The 19,540-nt window shown below is 43.1% G+C and overlaps 1 protein-coding gene across 1 annotated transcript in view; it reads right to left on the bottom strand.

Moving 5' to 3' along the window:
• Positions 1 to 19,540, bottom strand: part of LOC126470265 (putative transcription factor capicua) — a 336,823-nt gene that overhangs the window by 5,880 nt on the left and 311,403 nt on the right. Inside the window, 1 exon segment of the mRNA XM_050098002.1 lies at positions 14,044 to 14,203. Coding sequence (XP_049953959.1) covers positions 14,044 to 14,203 — 160 coding nt within the window.

Genomic DNA, 19,540 nt, shown 5'->3' with positions numbered 1-19,540 from the left:
TTCAGATTAAACATTTTCCCATCAATTCATTAAGTTAACTATATTCTTAGAGGAAGATCATCTTCGACTGACTGCATCACAGAGGAAACATACACAGAAAATTACGTGGGGAAAGTCACACATCCTTAATTAAACTGGTACTGATATGGAATAGCTCACCAACACAGTCTTTACCAATGACGGCTGCTGCCATGTATGTGTAGTTTCCAGATGGCAATAAATTTCTGTTGAAAACTCCACAGAGCTAAAATCTTTCACAATGCTTCATGATTTTTGGAGCAAAAAGCCTTATTGAGGTGAAAAGAAAGGCACTGTAAAGAGGTATATTTTGTTCCTTGCATTTTTCCTGAAACTGACGAGATGTGAACATGGTATTTGTGGTTCCACTAGAAGGCCTGAAGTCATACTCTGGTAGTTCCTCCTCCAAGAGCATAGCACAATATGAGAGAACATGAGTAACTAGCTTTCTCAAACTAAACAGGAACAATATTCTGTGGCAGTAGTTGTAGTCTGTGTCATCTCCTTTCTTAAATATGGGACCATCACAGTATTTTTGAAAGCAAGAGGCATCAGTTTATGTACGTGTCTTATTGTGAATTGTGATTTACTAGTCTCATACCATACATAATCCAAATCATTAGTTTCAGGTACAGAAGAAACAACAAAATTGTGGTAAAATTTCACTATAAACATAGAAAAGCTGATGTTAACGAACAGCATAATAATAATACAATTTTGTTATATATACATACAATAAAAAGACTGACACTTAATTACCCCTTGCTCAAGTTATCATTTCATCCTCTATGAATTCTTGTACTGAATAGTAGCATTTCTCCCACAGAATCTGCTGTAGCCTTGTTTTTAGACATTCTGGCTTCATATCAAATATGTTTTTGCCGATTAACTTGTTATATATTGTCATCCCCATATACTGTGGAGTCCATGCATATAATTTCAACTGGTGCATGGTGTAGTAGAACTGGTTACGGTGAGATACATGTACTAACTAATCTTGGATCATACGAAGTGAATGATACCACACCGAAGACATAGAAACCAAAAACCCACTACTACGCAGCTATACAAAAAAGTTTAAATGTCAACATTTACAAATATTTAATGGAATTACAGTGATGATTATGGGCTTCTCAAAAAAAAAGGTAGACAGTTAATTGTATTTTATTTATGAAATGTATGATCCAAAAATTGGTTTGCATAAATAGATCAATATATGATAATTTTTTTTGCTACATGTTGTTAGAGGTAAATCTTTGTTCTTTTGGGCTGTTGAATGTACAAGTTTGAAGTGCGACTGAAACAGCAACCCAATCTTCCTATAGATGACTAGAGAGAGATAAACCACAGAAAGCAAATGCATAACGAACCATCTACACACAACAAGAAGAGCAACGAAAGATATGAGTATTTTTATTATTTATCAAACTGGTTATTTAAATTCGCTGTCACTCGCAGCAGTGTGCCACTATTTCAGCATGGCAAGTGCTGTGAAAATGTGACCAGTCACCCAAATTATTGACTTCCTCCAAAAATTAATAAATCAACTTTGGGCAACAAGAGGGTGGAGACGGTGAGAATGGGTAGCATAAAATTATTTTTATTTCTCATGTTATGTGTGTGGTTAATATGATTGTCCTCATATAATTGCTGTATGCTGTGTAGGAAGATTATAATTTTATAGATGTAAATGGACAGAACAGTTACAATTTGCTGTTTCCAAAATATTGGGCGACAAGATTCTGTCTGCTGTGCAGCACACATATATCTGGTAATCTTCTTCTGCAGCTTCAGTATTCGAGATACACTATTTGAACTTCTCCAACAAATTATACCATACCTTATGACAAATTCAAAATAACTATGATATGCTATTTTTGTGTACTCAAGTCAGTAGAATTTGCTATTATCTGCACTGCAAATGCAAAATTGCTTAGTTTATTTGGTAGGCACGCAGTATGTGTATTCCAGGTTAAATTATTGTCCACATTTAGTCCCAGGTACGGAGCCTTGAGCAGACTTTGTGATACGGTATTCCATTTAGAATAATAGCTCACTGCATTTCACATTATAGTCACCCAGTGTTTTCTGTTGTGCAAGTATGATGAGATGCCCTTAATCCCCTATTTGTCTAATTTGTAGATAAGCAAGGCATGGTTCACGGAGTTAAATGCTTTTGTAAGATCACAGAAGATACCTGCAACTTTACCATGAGTTCATCACCATCGCCTTTGAGAGCATCCACTGGTAAATTATCAGGATGAGTGGCCTTGTGTTGTTTTGCTTGATTGGTAGCACACTTAGCTTCATATAATATTAGCACACCTCATCTAATGTTGGTGGGGAGCCAATATGTTCTTTCATGAGTGCCATTCCTGAATCGGAAGGTCTTCAAAATGTTTCTTCCTCCTACTCCTGATAGAGCACTGACGATTTAGAAGAGTACGCTTGTCACTGGATCAAAGTGGATTTCAAGGTGGTTGGTGCATAAACTGCTTTTGTGACTTGGAAAAGCTGTCACATATCTCCATCTGCAAGATACTGTAATTCTTTAGCACTTGTTATCCACCACACAATCTTCTCTGCATGGATAGTTCTTTGTACTTTTGCTTCGGCAAGATAAATGGCTTCTTTCTTAGCAATGGAGTTCATGTCCTTTCGCCATGCTTACAAAACTTTGCTTTTCTCTGAGATTAATGCTTCAATTTCTTCATCATAGCTTCATATAATATTAGCACACTTCATCTAATGTTGGTGGGGAGCCAATATGTTCTTTCATGAGTGCGATTCCTGAGTCAGAAGGGCTTCAAAATGTTTCTTCCTCCTACTCCTGATCTTCTTTGATAAAATCAAAGCAGTATTATATTGTTAATGTTTCATTGCAGGTATCCAGAATAGTGGTCGCCAAGTTGTCTTACATCATGATGGCATTCCCTAGACAGTATCTGATGAAGCTGCTGTTTCCCATACTGTGAGGCATATTGTGACTAGTCAAACTTCTTTTGATCCATAACATTTCAGGTATGCAGCTGCATAAATTCAACTTTTTCTTCTAATATTTAGGCTGAATACCGTCCAGCCATCTTCAGAGTGAGCTAAGGTGACTGACACTCCAGCACTCGCTCCGTCCTTTTAAACCTGTGGACCGCACCACTGCACATGCGGCCACAGATACACCAGGCGCCAGAGACGTTGATCGGTGGCAAAGAGATATGACATATGCACAGAATTCCATCTATGGTTGCACAGTCGATCCACACAGTGATATCGATGCATCACTGCGAGCTGCTCCATTGTGACGTCTGTGATTTTATTACATAGTTGGATTCCACGATTTGTCCAAGATGAAGCCTCTCTCTCTATTAATTAAATTCGTCGCCAACCGAATTTCAATTGCTTCCTTCACTATTGAGTCCCAGAAAAATGAAGTCAAGGCTAAAATTTCGATGTTATCGTACACCATAGAGTGCCCAGTGTCTTTACACTGCACTGCCACTGCAAATTTATTAGGTTGTAAGAGACGGGTGTACCTGCGGTGCTCTATGCATCTCTCCTGGACAGACCTGTCATCTGCCCGATGTATGAATGGTCGCATTCACAGAGAATCTTGTAAACCCCAGGCTTCCGAAGCACCAAATCACCTTTAACGGAACCCAGACGTGCTGTTGTCTTTGGTGGAAGGCGAAAAATCAATTTCACTTTGTGCTTACAGAGGATCCTTCCTATTTTTGATGATAGGCTTCCCACATAAGGCAGAAAAGCCATGGATTTAAAACTTTCTGTGCCTTCTTCTGCTTTCCTTATAGCCACAGTCAGTTTCATTTGTAGTGACTTAGAACAAGAAGTCAAATTTATGCAGCTGCATGCCCGAAATTTTATGGATCAGTGTTTGTGCTGTGAAAATATGAAGATGCACAAAAAGTCTTCGTTTGTTTCCTCCTCTGGGTGGATATTGAAAAATGCATGACAGATCTAATAAGTCAGCAATCTGTCCAACAGTCACTTGTTCCTGCCATGCTTTAGCGATGAAAATATCGTGCAGATTTTTCTAGCTGACAATTACGCGGTCAATGAGATGCCATTGTTTTGATCTAGGATGCTATTGTGATGTTTTGTAGTGATTATTTCCATGAAAGATGATGATGGTAATCGTTAATCCATGTTCAGCACATTTTGGGAGGAGTCTAATACCACTGGAGTTTTTGCTGCCAACTCCTTCCCTGTGACACAATTCCACAGTTTGTGATCCTTACCCACACTAGCATTAAAATCACAAAGTAAGATTATTTTGTCTTGGCAGTGGATGTTTAATAGGATGTCATCTAGAATGAATTAGAGTGTTTCTTTGATGTCATACTCAGAATGTAGAGTGGGGGCATAGATGCTGATGCTGATCATGGTGGTATGCTGGTTCCCATGCAGTCCAAATTTTAATGCCATGAAACGTTCATTACCCCCAGCTAGAAACTCCTACATGTCCCTGAGAAGCTTATTCTTTATAGCAAAAGCCACTCTGTGTATTCAATGCTCTCTAGTAGCTTTCTCCTTCCAGAAGAAAGTGGATCACACACCTAGTTCACGGAACTGACCTTCATCAGCATGACAAGTTTCCTGGAGTGCTGCTATGTCACTCTTGCCCACAATAGCTGTTCTCATTTTTGGCCTCTCATTTGCAGGGTCATCAGTCAGTGTTCTTACATTCCATGTTGCAAAAATGTAATTTTTTTTATTCGTTTGACTCCATTTGGTGATGCCACTGGATGTGGCTATCCAATAAAAAGTGACTGACTACATTTAGGGTACCTTTTATAGCCCCTTCTCCATATGAGGTAATAGAACTGCTTAGTTGTAGATGCAACAGTTGAATTCTCTACAGCTACAACCCAAGTAAGACTGATCGCACACATACTGCCTACATGCCAAGCTAAAACTAGAGGTTTCCGGACATCACAATCCTGTCCCTGTTGAACTTCTTGATTGTTGCAGGACTTCTATAAGCAAGTCAGTATATTGTTGGAAGACTGCTATGCCCGAGTTCTTTCAGGGTGGGAACGTTGCTGCACTTCACTTCAATAAATGCGCCTATCTTGATGACCTAGGAACTATGTTCAGTAGCAAGTGTTGTAATATGATTGAAGGATTCCTGGTCACTGCTGACTCCAACAACATTCCAGTCAACATTGGACTTACTGTCTTAATGCTTGGTCTGCCGTTGGGGGATTTCTATGCCACTGACCATAGGTGGCTCATCCATCTTTAGGAGAAGTTTCCTGCCCCGAGGAGGAGAGTGGGCCCTAACCACTACTAGCTCACCCACCTCCCTGCAGAGCCACTGGCATTGTAGTGCTGGACTCTTTATCCTGGAGTCATTCAGTCACCAGACTCTCATCAGTCAAGGGCAGGGTGCACCATGTGCAAGTGAGGTCTGACATTTGGATACACTAGTTAGCTATGAAACTAAGTGACAATGTGATGATTTTTGAGCTCTTTCAGGAACATGTGGTTTCAGCAACATTTGATAAACAGCAACTCGAAGGTGGCCCAACTGCACACACAAGCAAATTTAGAAACTGAAAGATATAACAAAATATATTATGATCATTTGGTAGGAGAAAAATCACCTCCATCGAAAAGAACATTGATTCTGAAAGCTGCTACGACACAGAACTCTGCAGGTTTGTCTGTGGGATTCACATGGGACTAAACAGTGATATTCAGCGTAACAACTTCCTTGAACTTCTGAAGTAGTTTCACACATTCATACACTGTTGCCTATACTGAACAGTGAACCAACTTTGTAACTGGACAGAAGATTTCCTAGCAAGTATAACTCAGTACATCATTTTCAAAAGGGAGATGTCAGTTGAAGTCAAAGTAGCTCCTGACACACACAGGGATGTGTTGGAGTTAACTTGGTGTTCACAGCCCGTTGGATAAGCTTAGAAATTTCATGAGACTACTCCTGGACAATGTTGCTGTATACAGGGATGTTACAATACCACAAAGCTGTAGTGAATGGCAATTCGGTCTGCAGAGAAATGACACTTTGTGAGGGGAACTGCAGTTGGCTCTAACATAAAGAAATGTAATGTATTGCACACAAATAAGTGGACAGACCAATTACTGTTTAATGATATCACTGATCATCAATGACTGGAAGCAATCCACCCAATAAAACATACAAAGATATGTGGCTTGGCAGAAACTAGTTGTAGGAAGGACAGATGCAGCACAAGGAATTAAATGAGAGAATTGTAAAGAAATGTATTTCAGCTATGATGACAACGTTTACTTTTTTTTTTAGAAGTCCTGGTTAGTATGGAGCAATGAGTAGGAAATGGAAATGTCAATAGCTGAAATAGAAAAGTGTTGTTTAATTAGTGCGAGGTGTCACTCAGACGATCATCTGAATGCAATGGTGAATGTTATGAGACAGTCACTGCGCACAACACAGAGGCACGCTATTTTGATTCAGACATTCTACATTTTCGGTCAATGTGGGGATCCTGCCTCTCCACTGTGCTCAGTATCACTTACTGAAGCATACAGTGAGTTGATGGTAACAAGATGTAAGATTTTAATATACATATTAACTCTAAAAATTAACCAGTTTTAAAGAACCCATTGTTAATAGTGCTTGAACAGCACTACTGAAATAACATTTCAGAATATTTATTACTGTAACTTATACTGAGTTATGAGTTGGACTGTTGAGTCCAAGGGCAAAAAATCGTATTTCTCTGGTAAATAAATTACAAATTGAGTAAATATAGTGGCAGTATGAGGCAGTACACAACCATAGTTATCTGCAAAATTTAAAGCTTATTTATGTTTAATGACAGATAACAGCAAATAAGGGTAAGTTAACCATCTCACTGATTAAAATGTAAATAATGAGAAAACCAAGGACCCCAGTAAATATCTGCCACCATGGGAAAGTACGCAAACTTCTAGTTTTATTTCATGTGTAACATGTGTAGTAGCAATAATTTCAATGTATATTTGTGATGTTCAGTACAGATTGTGTCTATTTAAGGGTAGCAACCATACCGACTGAGAACAGTTTGTTTTGAGATCACTGAGGATGGACAGATGGAATGATAAGCGATGTGTCAGTCACAATCGTGACTGAAATTTTTAAGTGACCAGTGTAGAAACCTAAAAAGAGTTCTAGACAGTTAGCTTTGTTAACCCTTACTTTGAGTTGCATCATGTTCAGAGTTGTAAGATTTTCTGCAGGAGTTCTGAAACCCAGAAGAGGTGTGTGTGTGTATTTGAGGTTTACGGGCGCTAAACAGCGGGGTCATCAGCGCCCAAATGCATAAAAACAGGAACACATGCAGTGAAGGGACTAAGACGGACAGCGAACAAGGAGAACGGCTAAAAGACACAGACCTGATGCAGTTTCAAATCCTCACATACAGAGGCAAAACAAGAGGAGAAGGAACACACTAGAAAGGAAGGGAAACAAGGAAAAGAGAACAGAAACCGAAGGGAAACAAGGAGGTAATCATGACTGGCTGACCTCTTACCTAAAACCTGGGTGAGCCAGTCACCCAGCAGCACATTAAAACCCTCTCCCTAAAATCCGAGGCAACAAATTGGACAGGACACAAAACCGTAAGACCTTAACTACAGTCGTTGCGTCATCTTGTAAAATAGAGGGCAAATCCGGTGGCAAAGAAACCACCGCCCTCTGGTCAGAGAATAAAAGACAGTCAAGTAAAATGTGGCGGACAGTAATCTGGACGCCACAAGCACTGCAGATTGGGGGGTCCTCCCGCCGGAGTAAAAAGCCATGCGTTAAGGGACTGTGCCTGATGCGGAGGCGAGTGAGGAGAACCTCATCCCGCCTGCACGACTGGTAGGACGTACGCCATGGCCGCGTGGTGGCCTTGACCAGACGCAGCTTATTTTCACCGACTGCCAGCCACTCCTCTTCCCACTGACGCAGAATGCGAAAACGCAGGAGGGAGGTAACAGCATGGAGGGGGACGGCACATGCAACAACGTGAGGGAGTGAACACGCATCTTTGGCAGCCACATCCGCCAGTTCGTTTCCCCTAATACCCACGTGCCCCGGCACCCAGCAGAAGGAAACCTCCTTCCCCTGCCGTTGCAGGTGGAGTAGGGCATCATGGATGTTCTGGACGACCGTATCCGCTGGGTACAAGTGTTGCATGGTCTGAAGGGCACTCAGGGAGTCAGAACAGATGAGGAACTTAAGACTGGGAACACATCTCATCTACTACAATGCCCGCAAGATCGCAAACAATTCGGCATCAAAGATGGTAAATGCCACAGGAAGCCGTAACTTGACGAGTCGATCAGGGAAAACAACAGCACAACCAACAGAGTCCCCCTGTTTAGAGCCATCCGTAAATACTGGTACATGGTCGGGATGCTGGTTTAAAATATCATAAAATAAGGAAGTAAAAACAAGCGCAGGAGTGCAGCTCCTCCAGTACTCCGACAAGTCTAAAAGGACGCTGGGCCTCTGGAGCAACCAGGGAGGCAGGCGAGTAAAACCTTGTCGTTGGGGGGCCACACGCTTCACACGAAGGGACTCAAGCAAATGCTTGGCACGAATCCCAAATGGTCTCGTTGCCCTGGGACGACTGGAAAAGAGACGTTCCATAGGCGGTCGGGCAACGGGAGGGTACGCAGGGGAGGTAGGACAGGCAAGGAATTGACACACCTGTCGCACCATGAGGAGTTTCCGCCGGATGGCGAGCGGCGGTTCCCCTGCCTCAGCACACAGGCTGGGGATGGGACTGGTACGGAAGGCACCATTGGCCAGCCTGATACCCTCATGGTGTACTGTGTCAAGAATCTTCAGATACGAAGGCCTTGCTGACCCATACACGGTGCAACCATAGTCAAGACGCGATCGGACGAAAGCCCTATAAAACTGCAGCAGACGCGCCCAATCTGCTCCCCAGGACCGATGGCTCAGACACTTCAAAATATTCAGTGCCTTCAGGGCCCGCACCTTGAGGTCTTTAAGGTGAGGCAACCACGACAACTTGGAATCAAAAGTGAGGCCCAGGAACCGCACAGTGTCGCTAAAAGGAAGAATGGTGTCCCTCAGACGCAATTCAGGGGAGGTAAAAAGACGTCGAGAACGATTAAAATGAACACACACACATTTGTCTGCAGAAAAGGTAAAACCCGTCTTCGCAGTCCATGCCTCTAATCGCTGTATCGTAAGCTGCAACTGCCGACTAGCAGTGACAAGACTGGAGGAAGAACAGAAAACAGCAAAACCGTCCACAAACAAGGAGCATTGGGCAGGACTCCGGATAGTGGATGTGATACTGTTAATGGCGACGGCAAAGAGGGTGACACTTAAAACGCTTCCCTGAGGAACACCATTCTCCTGCACATACAAATCAGATAGCGCATTACCAACCCTATAGCGAAAGAGGCAGTGGGAAAGAAAGGACCGAATGAAGATGGGGAGACGGCCACGAAAGCCCTACTCATGGAGTTGATTGAGGATATGGCGGCGCCAAGTAGTGTCATACGCCTTATGAATGTCAAAGAATACACCTAGACAATGCTGGTTACACAGGAAGGCCTGTTGGATGGCCACCTCAAGCAAGGTCAAGTTGTCTATAGTTGAACGACATTTCCGAAAGCCACACTGAGAGGGGCTAAGGAGCTGCCTGGTCTCGAGCAGCCAAACCAGGCGACGGTTGACCATGCGTTCCAACGTCTTCCCGACACAGCTCGTCAAAGCAATACTCCGATAACTACTGGGATGCGTTTGGTCCTTCCCCGGTTTGAGGAGGGGAATCAAAATCGCCTCCCGCCACGAGTCAGGGTACATGCTGGATAACCATATCATATTAAAACAGTTCAGGAGAACTTCCTTGAAAGGTAGTAACAAGTGCTGCAGCATGCTGTACCGGATTTGATCATGACCAGGCGCAGTATCATGAGCCACAGACAGCGCCGAATCCAATTCCCACATTGTGAAGGGGCAGTTGTAGGGCTCAGAATTTGGAGACCGGAAGTCCAAGTGACCCCTCTCGATGGCAGTGCGGTAGCGGCAGAAATCAGGATCACAGTTAATAGTGGCGGTAGAAGCCGCAAAATGCATGGCCAGTGTCTGGGCAATGTCTCTCGGCGCCGTGAGAAGACTTCCCTGATGCAGCAATGCCGTGGCAGGTAGTTGGCTGCGTTTCCCGGAAATCCTCCTGATGGCTTCCCATACTTTCGTAGAATTAGTGGAGCGGGAGATGGACTTCAAGAACGATTGCCATGAACGTCGTTTGCTCTCTTTAATCACGCGCCGCGCTTTGGCCCTTGCCACCCGAAAGGCCGCAAGATTGTCAGCTGAGGGACGGCACTTGAAGCGGCGCAGAGCTGCACGGCGGGCGCGGATGGCTGAGCGGCACTCAGTGGTCCACCAAGGGACAGGACGCCTCTTGGGATGACCGGACGACTGTGGGATTGACAATTCAGCAGCATGGGAGATCACGGCTGTAACATGGTCTATCCATTCGTGGACGCTGGCACGGTGTTCCAAAACAGCCAGTTGGCTGAAAAGTGTCCAGTCAGCTCGGCAGAGGTGCCACCGGGGCGGCACTGGTAACGCCATAGCCTCATCCAGGAGGCAAATCCAAAGGGGGAAGTGGTCACTAGAATGGAGGTCAGCAGCAACCTCCCACAGAGCAGAATCCGCGAGTGCTGGAGAGCAAAAGGAAAGGTCAATAGCTGATGACGACCCACAAGCAGTACAGAAATGAGTGGGAGCACCAGAGTTGAGGATGCACAGTTCTTCAGACATAATGAGGCTTTCCAGAATGCGACCCCTGGGGCAAGTAGTCGAAGAGCCCCATAAGACATTATGAGAATTGAAGTCCCCCAGAAGAAGAAATGGGCGGGGGAATTGGCCAATAAGGTCTGCGAGAGCCTCAGAGTCTATCGCATCATGAGGTGGTAAGTAAAGTGAACAGACTGTGAGCCTCCGACCCACAAGAAGGTCAACTGCAACTGCTTGCAAGTCAGTAACGAGAGGGAGCTCAGATGAGGGGTGCATGTCACGGACAAAAACAGCAACACCACCCTTTGCCCTTTCCCCCATCAGATCATCTTTCCGATAGACGGTATAGCCCCGTAAAGAAGGAGCATCAGTGGCCCGAAAATGTGTCTCTTGGAGACATAAGCACAAAGGGCACTCTCGTACAAGGAGTTGTAATTCGGCCACATGCGTCCTGAACCCATTCAGGTTCCACTGTAATATGGGAGCCAGTGATCAGGGGGCTGAACTCTCACCCTGCCTCTGTGCTTTGGAGGAGAGCCCGTACTGGCCGAAGATTTATTCCTGGGGCGAGAAGATTGCCACCGGTCGACGTCAATGTCCATCAGCTCCGATGACGACCCACGGGAGATGTCAGACAGTACGATGGCCTCGTCATTGGACCGACCCTGACTAGTCTCCTTAGGTGGCAAAACCTTCAGCTTCGGTGTCTTTGTCTTGGGGGGCTTAGAATGCAGAGCCTTGTCAACAGGTGGAGCATTACTCACCTGGGCAGAAGGCCCCATATGGGGAGAGGGAGGAAGTACCCCAATGTCAGCAACCACAGCCTTTCCGACGTTGTGGGGAGAGCCGCAGGTTGCAAAACAACCGCAGCAGCACAAGTGCACTGGCAAATGCAGGTATTAGTGCTAACACTAGCAACCTCCGTTTGCGTAGCAACAGTGGCCATTTGTACTGGTTTTTTCAGAGCGGAAGCGAAAGATGTAGTAAACACAGGAGGTTGCATGGCCTTAAAGAGCTTCTTGGCCTCACCATAGGGGATGCGCTTAGATGTTTTAATCTCCTGTATCTTCCGTTCGTCGAGATAGATGGGGCAGACTCGGCTCCAGACCGAGTGACTCCCAGAGCCTTCATGGGCAGGCTGACCACATTTACCACAAGTGGCTATCCCATTGCACCCCAACGTAGTATGCCCAAAGCGCTGACATTTAAAGCAGCGCATTGGGTTGGGGAAATATGGCCTTACGGGCAAACGTAAGAACCCCGCTTTAACATGCTCTGGGAGGCGTGGGCAACTGAACGTGAGAATAAACGAGTCGGATTTGACTAGGTCCCCATCGGCTCGTTTCATAATATGCTGCACGTCAACAATACCTTCATCAGCCCATTCAGATTTTAACTCATCTGTGGGGATATCCACCAAGTCCCTACATGTCACAACACCCTTACTGTAGTTCAGAGTGGAGCTCGGTCTCGATAGCGTACTCACCGAGACAGGCTGCTTTCCGAAGAGAAGCGACTTGACGGGAACTAGATGTCTCAACTAAGAGAGTCCCATTGCGCAGTCGCTTCACAGATTTAAGTGTTCCTGCAATTCCCTCAAGACCCTTGTGGATGTAAAAGGGAGAAACCCTCTCAAAGCTACCCTCCTTCCGTTTAATAATCAAAAACACATTCTGATTATCAGCATGTGCTCTGTTACGACAGTCTGATAAATCTCGATCAACACTAGGCACTGGAGGACTCGCAGCACAAAGTCGCTTCTTCGATGGGGTGTGTTTTCCTACCAGTGGCCCACCCAAGCCACTGGTAGGGGGAAATGTAAAGGTCGAAGGGTCCATTGTGGTCCCACGAGCAGCTAGGGAATGAAAGGTCCGCTCAGACAGAGCCCCGCGTGCCTGAGTAAGCCTGATACAACTGGGGTGCGGCAGGTGCCCCAGAGGTTGCCCGCTTGCGACTGTTCCACCTCAACAGCCATGCATCTCATAGGCGCGGAGCACACCGGAAGATTGAGGGGTTTTTATAGAGGTTGGCCTTCCTCGCAATCCAGGCGGTCAAGCCAAGATTACCATTCCCCGCAGCACACAACATTCCACCGCCACGCCATACGGTGGTCGCTGAAGCATGTCTGGGGGTTACGGTAACAGGAGACTGGCGGCGCCGACCAGTCCCCAGCTCAGGACCCCGGGGTCGCCAAGCCCGTACTCAGCAAATGAATGCTGAGCCCCTGGGGGCGAAACCCAGAAGAGTCCCGACAGCTAGTTTTGTGGATTATGACTTTGAGCAGCATCATGTATGGACTAATTGATTCTCCACATAGCTTTGTGAACTTTGCACTTTCACAATCTAGCTAGTGACTCTGCCAGTCATCGTTTCTCTCGCAATATTAAACCAAGGTTTAATAAACATTTTTACTTCTGAATGGTAACTAGCTGGTGTTGGCAACATTATTTACACCACGAATGTAGCCTTGCCTGCAACTGATAATTATTAGGAGTTACGAGAATAATTTACAGGGTAATGCAACAAATGTGTGGCCATCCTCTAGACACAAATCAGCTAAAAGGCATTAAAATTACAATAACTATAATTTGTCACACACTTAATAAACCCTTTGACTTGGCAGAACTCTAAGAAGTGATACAGGTAATTATGTCACAGACTTGTTTCTACATCCCCGAGACCGCTTTCTGTGGAATCCATGGAATACGATTAATGTAATGTAATGTGCTTGCTGTGTATAGCCAATGGGGAACGTTGGAGAGATCACATGTTGACTGCCGGGCATTGTCATAATGTGCAGCCCATGCCATAAGTTTTCTCTTGCATCATAAAGCTAGTGTGCATTTCCTTCACAACTACTGTAAAGATGTAGGTCTGAAATGGTACAGTTACATTTCTAAAGTGATCATCTCCCTGCCCCATTAACACAGGCTGATAGCCTTACAAACAACCCTAGTCACCCACATGTAATCTATACACTGAATAAATTCCTTATGGTCCTTGAAAAACACAATCATATCCTTAAGGATGTCCATATATTGTCAATCCTGACCAGGCAGCCACATAACGAAAGCTACAGTAAGGAGATAATATTTTCTATAGACAGCTTTTACACAAAATGAGAACAAATTTTAGCATGCCAAAGAGAAATGTAATATTAAATGAAGACCTCAAATTCAAAAGTGTGAAGAAATTGATGTAGCTAACAAAGTCAATAATTATGTCTAGAATAGAGTGGTCCTCATTAATAATACCTGGAGTCGTTGAAGTCGAATCAGTACTTGATGCTAGTGGACTGGGCATGCTACCAGGGGTCACTGGAGTTTGGCTGCTCTGAGCCATCATCTTCTGACGTACTTCTCTGATTTTCAACTGCAAACTTGACTTACTTGGGAATAAATCTGCATGTAATGCCTACAAAGAAAAGAATATAATTTAAATTAGTTAGTGGTAATGTTTTACAAACTCATGATATCATTGCACAATTACTAACGATATTTTAAATGGCTAACCTTTTGTTGTAGTGACAACCAACCAAATAATTGTAATTTCTTACAAAAATCAAGAAGTACCAGTGTTGTTCAGATTACATCTTTATGATATCACTCTCTCACCTGCAAAGTCACTGGCCTATTGACACACAACATCAACCTTCTCTTGTAGCTTCACTAAACAAACTGTATATATGTAACTCACAAACTATTAGATCTGCCTACAATGGACATTACTATGACACTTGCATTTGGTGTTCAGCTGTCTAATATTTTATTGAAGAAAGAGCACTATACGAAAATCATCATTTGTCCAGCTTCAACATTTTCTATTAACAATCATACAAAGACACATGATAAATCTAAGTCACTTTTAGCAGTCACAGACTTTTCTATCCTTTTCTTCTACCTTAATGGCTACCAATTTCTGAGGTAACATTCAAGAAAAAAGAATTTATGGCTTTAAATTTGCGAACAAAGTGAACTGCCTTCCTCCCATCCTGAGTTCTATAATTCAAATTTAAATTTATCTTACAAAACTACACTGTATTATAACAGTTAAAATGCACCATAAGAAACAATTTTTTAGCAACATTCATATATTATGAGCATTATCTTAGGTCTATATAGAAGTATGTGCCTGGCAAAAGATTACTTCTCTGTAACGTATGGTAGTTCCAAAACAGTCTACTTAAAAATAATATCAGAAATTGGAATAGTTCATCTTGATATTTGGGGCACGTGTATACCAAATCAACAGAGCAATAAGGGGATGAAATGGCAGCAGACTCTCGCAAGAAATGAAATAATCAGCTGATTGCTATGATTCTACAGAAATAAAACTTAATTTAGATGGCCAGATAATAAAACTAGAACAAGTCTCTGCAAAATAATGGATGACTGAGTATTTAAATTGACCTTGCAGAAAACCTAATGGGACACTGACCCCTGCTTGTGCCAAATGCGAGCAAACTGTTCTTACATCTGTGGCCCCTTGCTTGGTGCAAAGACTATGAGGGAAATGATTACTTTCATAACTATTCTGAAAATAGAATTCTATTAAAAACCATACAGAATACTACTACATTTCATATCTTACGTGAATGCAACTTTTGTCAGCCATTATTTTGAGATACCTACAAAATATACACATTTTCAAAAGTGTGCATTGGGTTTTTGAACTGAAACACTATCTATCAAGAAGGACATTACACATTGGAAAAGTGTTGCACTCTGGATAGAGCATTCTTTCTTTCCTAGTGCAAATGGTTTTATCAACTGTCAGCAAGAGTGTAAAGCTGTTTCTGTGATCAACTGTCTTAGATTTTATTTACTGGGATGGGCTGTGGCATCAAAAGCTAAATTCATCTGTGATGAAATTAATTATGGGATGGACTTATTCTACTTCTTAGAAATTACTGAGTTCAGGAGATACTGCCACAAGCTGTGCAGCACGGAGATTGCGACACAGTAGTTAGCATTGCTGACTTATGTTCTGTGGATCGCCAAATCAAATTGACCACTAGCAATTATTTGTTAATTAGTATTTATTATTGTGGTTCATGGTGTGGGTTCTTGTAGTCATGTCCTAGTTCATGAACCACGGGCAACGTATGAGTGGCCAAGTAAGTGGTCCCGACAGTCGGGATACCAGTTACTTTGGAATAAGGCTGAGCATCTCGGACATCATATGGCAAAGACTACCAAATCCACCGGTTAGTCCCTCTACCGTTAGGAGTAAAACTCAATGGGACTCGGGGCAAGTAAGGCTAGCAACCTGCTTCCCCGGTACTTTAAATATGATGCTGGCAACAATCAGAACAAAATGCCTCGGACCTTTGGAGGTGACGGAGTCCCACCTCTAACTGACAAACCAGGGACTCCTAAGATACGACTTGGCAAACAAATGGTAATGAGATGGGGAGCTATTAATATCAATGTGGGCTACTCTGGGAAGAAGGTAGAGCTGGCAGAGGCTGCAAGTAAGATGGGGCTGGATGTTTTAGCTGTTAGTGACATTCGGGTAAGGTGTGAGAAAGAAGAGGAAGCAGGAGAATACAAGGTCTACCTGTCAGGAGTCAAAGCAGGAATAGCACAATGGGGTGTAGGGCTTTACAGCAGGAAAGAAATGGAACCCAGCATAGTTGCAATAAGGTATGTAAACGAACGACTGATGTGGATAGATTTGACAGTGTCTATCAAGAAAATTAGGATTGTGTCAGTATATTCGCATTGTGAAGGGACAGATCAAGATAAGATGGATAGTTTTTATGATGCACTCAGTGATGTAGTTGTTAGAGTAAAGGACAAGGACAGTGTTCTGCTCATGGGTGATTTTAATGCCAGGATTGGAAATCGAACAGAAGGGTATGATATGGTTATGGGTAAATTTGGAGAGGATATGGAGGCCAACAGGAACGGGAAACAACTCTTGGATTTCTGTGCCAGTATGGGCTTAGTAATCACAAACTCTTTTTTTTAAACATAAGAACTTTCACCGGTATACTTGGGAAGGCAGGGGAACCAGATCTGTCATTGACTATATAATAACAGATCAGGAATTCAGGAAGGCTGTGAGGGACACACGTGTATCCAGGGGATTCTTTGATGAGACTGATCATTATTTAATCTGCAGCGAAATTGGTATTGTGAGACCGAAAGTGCAGGAGGTCAGGTCCATATGTAGGAGGATAAGAGTGGAGAAACTTCTGGATAAGGAAATCAGGCACAAGTACATAACAATGATCTCAGAAAGGTACCAGTTAGTTGAATGTAGTCAATTACAGTCATTGGAAAAGGAATGGACAAGGTACAGGGACACAGTACTAGAAGTGGCTAAAGAATGTCTTGGAACAGTAGTGTGTAAAGGTAGGATGAAGCAAACAGTTTGGTGGAACGATACAGTCAAGGCAGCCTGTAAAAGGAAAAAGAAGGCGTATCAAAAATGGCTACATACTAGAACTCAGGTAGACAGAGAAAGTTACGTTGAAGAAAGAAACAAAGCGAAACAGATAATTGCAGCATCCAAGAAGAAATCTTGGGAAGACTTTGGAAACAGGTTGGAGACTTTGGGTCAAGCTGCTGGAAAACCATTCTGGAGTGTAATTAGCAGTCTTCGAAAGGGAGGTAAGAAGGAAATGACAAGTATTTTGGACAGGTCAGGAAAACTGCTTGTGAATCCTGTGGATTCCTTGGGCAGATGGAGGGAATATTTTGAAGAGTTGCTCAATGTAGGTGAAAATACAATAAGTAATGTTTCAGATTTCGATGTGCAATGGGATAGGAATGAGGATGGAAATAAGATCACATTTGAGGAAGTGATGAATATGGTCAATAGATTGCAGTGCAATAAAGCAGCTGGGGTGGATGAAATTAACTCGGAACTCATCAAATACAGTGGAATGTCAGGTCTTAAATGGCTACACAGGATAATTGAAATGGCCTGGGAGTCGGGACAGGTTCCATCAGACTGGACAAAAGCAGTAATCACGCCAATCTTTAAACATGGAAACAGAAAAGATTGTAACAACTACAGAGGTATCTCTTTAATCAGCGTTGTGGGTAAAATCTTCTCAGGTATTGTTGAAAGGAAAGTGCGAGTATTAGTTGATGGGAACAATGGCAGGAGAGTGTCCACAATGAGGAAATCAAAGAAAAACTGGGAGTGAACTCTATAGATGTAGCAGTCAGGGCGAACAGGCTTAGATGGTGGGGTCATGTTAAACGCATGGGAGAAGCAAGGTTACCCAAGAGACTCATGGGTTCAGCAGTAGAGGGTAGGAGGAGTCGAGGCAGACCAAGGAGAAGGTACCTGGATTCGGTTAAGAATGATTTTGAAGTAATAGGCTTAACATCAGAAGAGGCACCAAGAATGTTAGCATGGAATAGGGGATCATGGAGGAATTTTATAAAGGGGACTATGCTCCAGACTGAACGCTGAAAGGCATAATCAGTCTTAAATGATAATGATGATAGTATTTATTATTTCTGGAAGGTTCTTGAAATTTCTCACATTTCTGATGCTTACATATTCTGGAATATTTGATGTTTGTATAAATAGCAGCACTCTCCATCCAAGAGTTGAGTTCAGTTCTGACTGTACATTGGTGTTCATTATAAACACTCTTTCAGTGCTAACTGTTGTACTTCAATGACAATCCTGGTTTCAGATTTGGACTTGAGAGTAGTTACAATGTTACAGTATTTGGTGGAGGTGCTGGGTACTTTAAAACATATACCGATATGTCACTGTGGTTCCAATCAGGCAACAGAAATGGACAGGAATCAGAATACAAGCAGTACATCTTTTCCAATGTCTGTATATTCAGAATACCAATGGATTCTAAAAACAGCAAGTCAGCTGCATATTGTGCATTCATCAGTGTTTTCTGGACAAGCTAACCAGGACCTGATTAAATGCCTGAAAGGACTCTACAACTTTGCCAAATACAATGGATAGGGTTCCAATATGTGTTTGGCAAACACAGCCCAGCAGTGGTTCGAGAACAATGAAGAGAACCTCAATAGTGGGAACAAATTCCATACCAAACTGAGAAAAACATTTGCTGACAATGAGCAGCAACTTCTCTTAGTGGAAGAACAGTGTCCACCGTCAATGGAAAATGATGCAGTCTTACATACAGAATGTTTTGACCAAATGCCACATCATGAATCTGAATATAAAAGAAGCTGACAAAATGTCACACATGATGAAAGGGGTCACAGAAGACATGTACCAAGCCCTTTTGATAAAGGATATCACAACATCAGAGGAATTCATCAAGTGATGCCAGGGATCAAGGAAAAACAACGGAAAAGGAGTCGGATGAAAGAAGTATGACCGACTTCCAAATGTGGTCCCTATTGCAGTTGTGGAAGACCGCCATGACCTTGACTCTCTTGTACGTCACCTAGCGAGAGAAGAGAAACCGAATTTTATGCCAACCAGAGCTCTCAGGCTGAGTACCCATGGGATAACAGCAATGAATGTTGACCCCATGCATCTGGAGGTAATATGAATGTTGATGAAGATGTGTGTCAACCTGTTTCACATATCTTCATCACCAGTTGAATGCATGGAGAAGAAACTTGGACAGACTTATTCTGCAGTTATCATACAACAACCCTATATCACCTGAACATCACAGGTACAACCAACTTCTCTGCCAAGTACACTGTCCCACACAAGAACACACATTTGGAGGAAAGAGAACAGCACACCAGTGTGTTTCCACCGTGGATGCCCTGGACATGTTGTACA

Source organism: Schistocerca serialis, chromosome 3 (assembly GCF_023864345.2).
Source record: "Schistocerca serialis cubense isolate TAMUIC-IGC-003099 chromosome 3, iqSchSeri2.2, whole genome shotgun sequence".
Classification (NCBI taxonomy): Eukaryota; Metazoa; Arthropoda; class Insecta; order Orthoptera; family Acrididae; genus Schistocerca; species Schistocerca serialis.
Note: the sequence above shows the minus strand (reverse complement) of the source record. Positions and strands in the feature narration are given on the sequence as shown.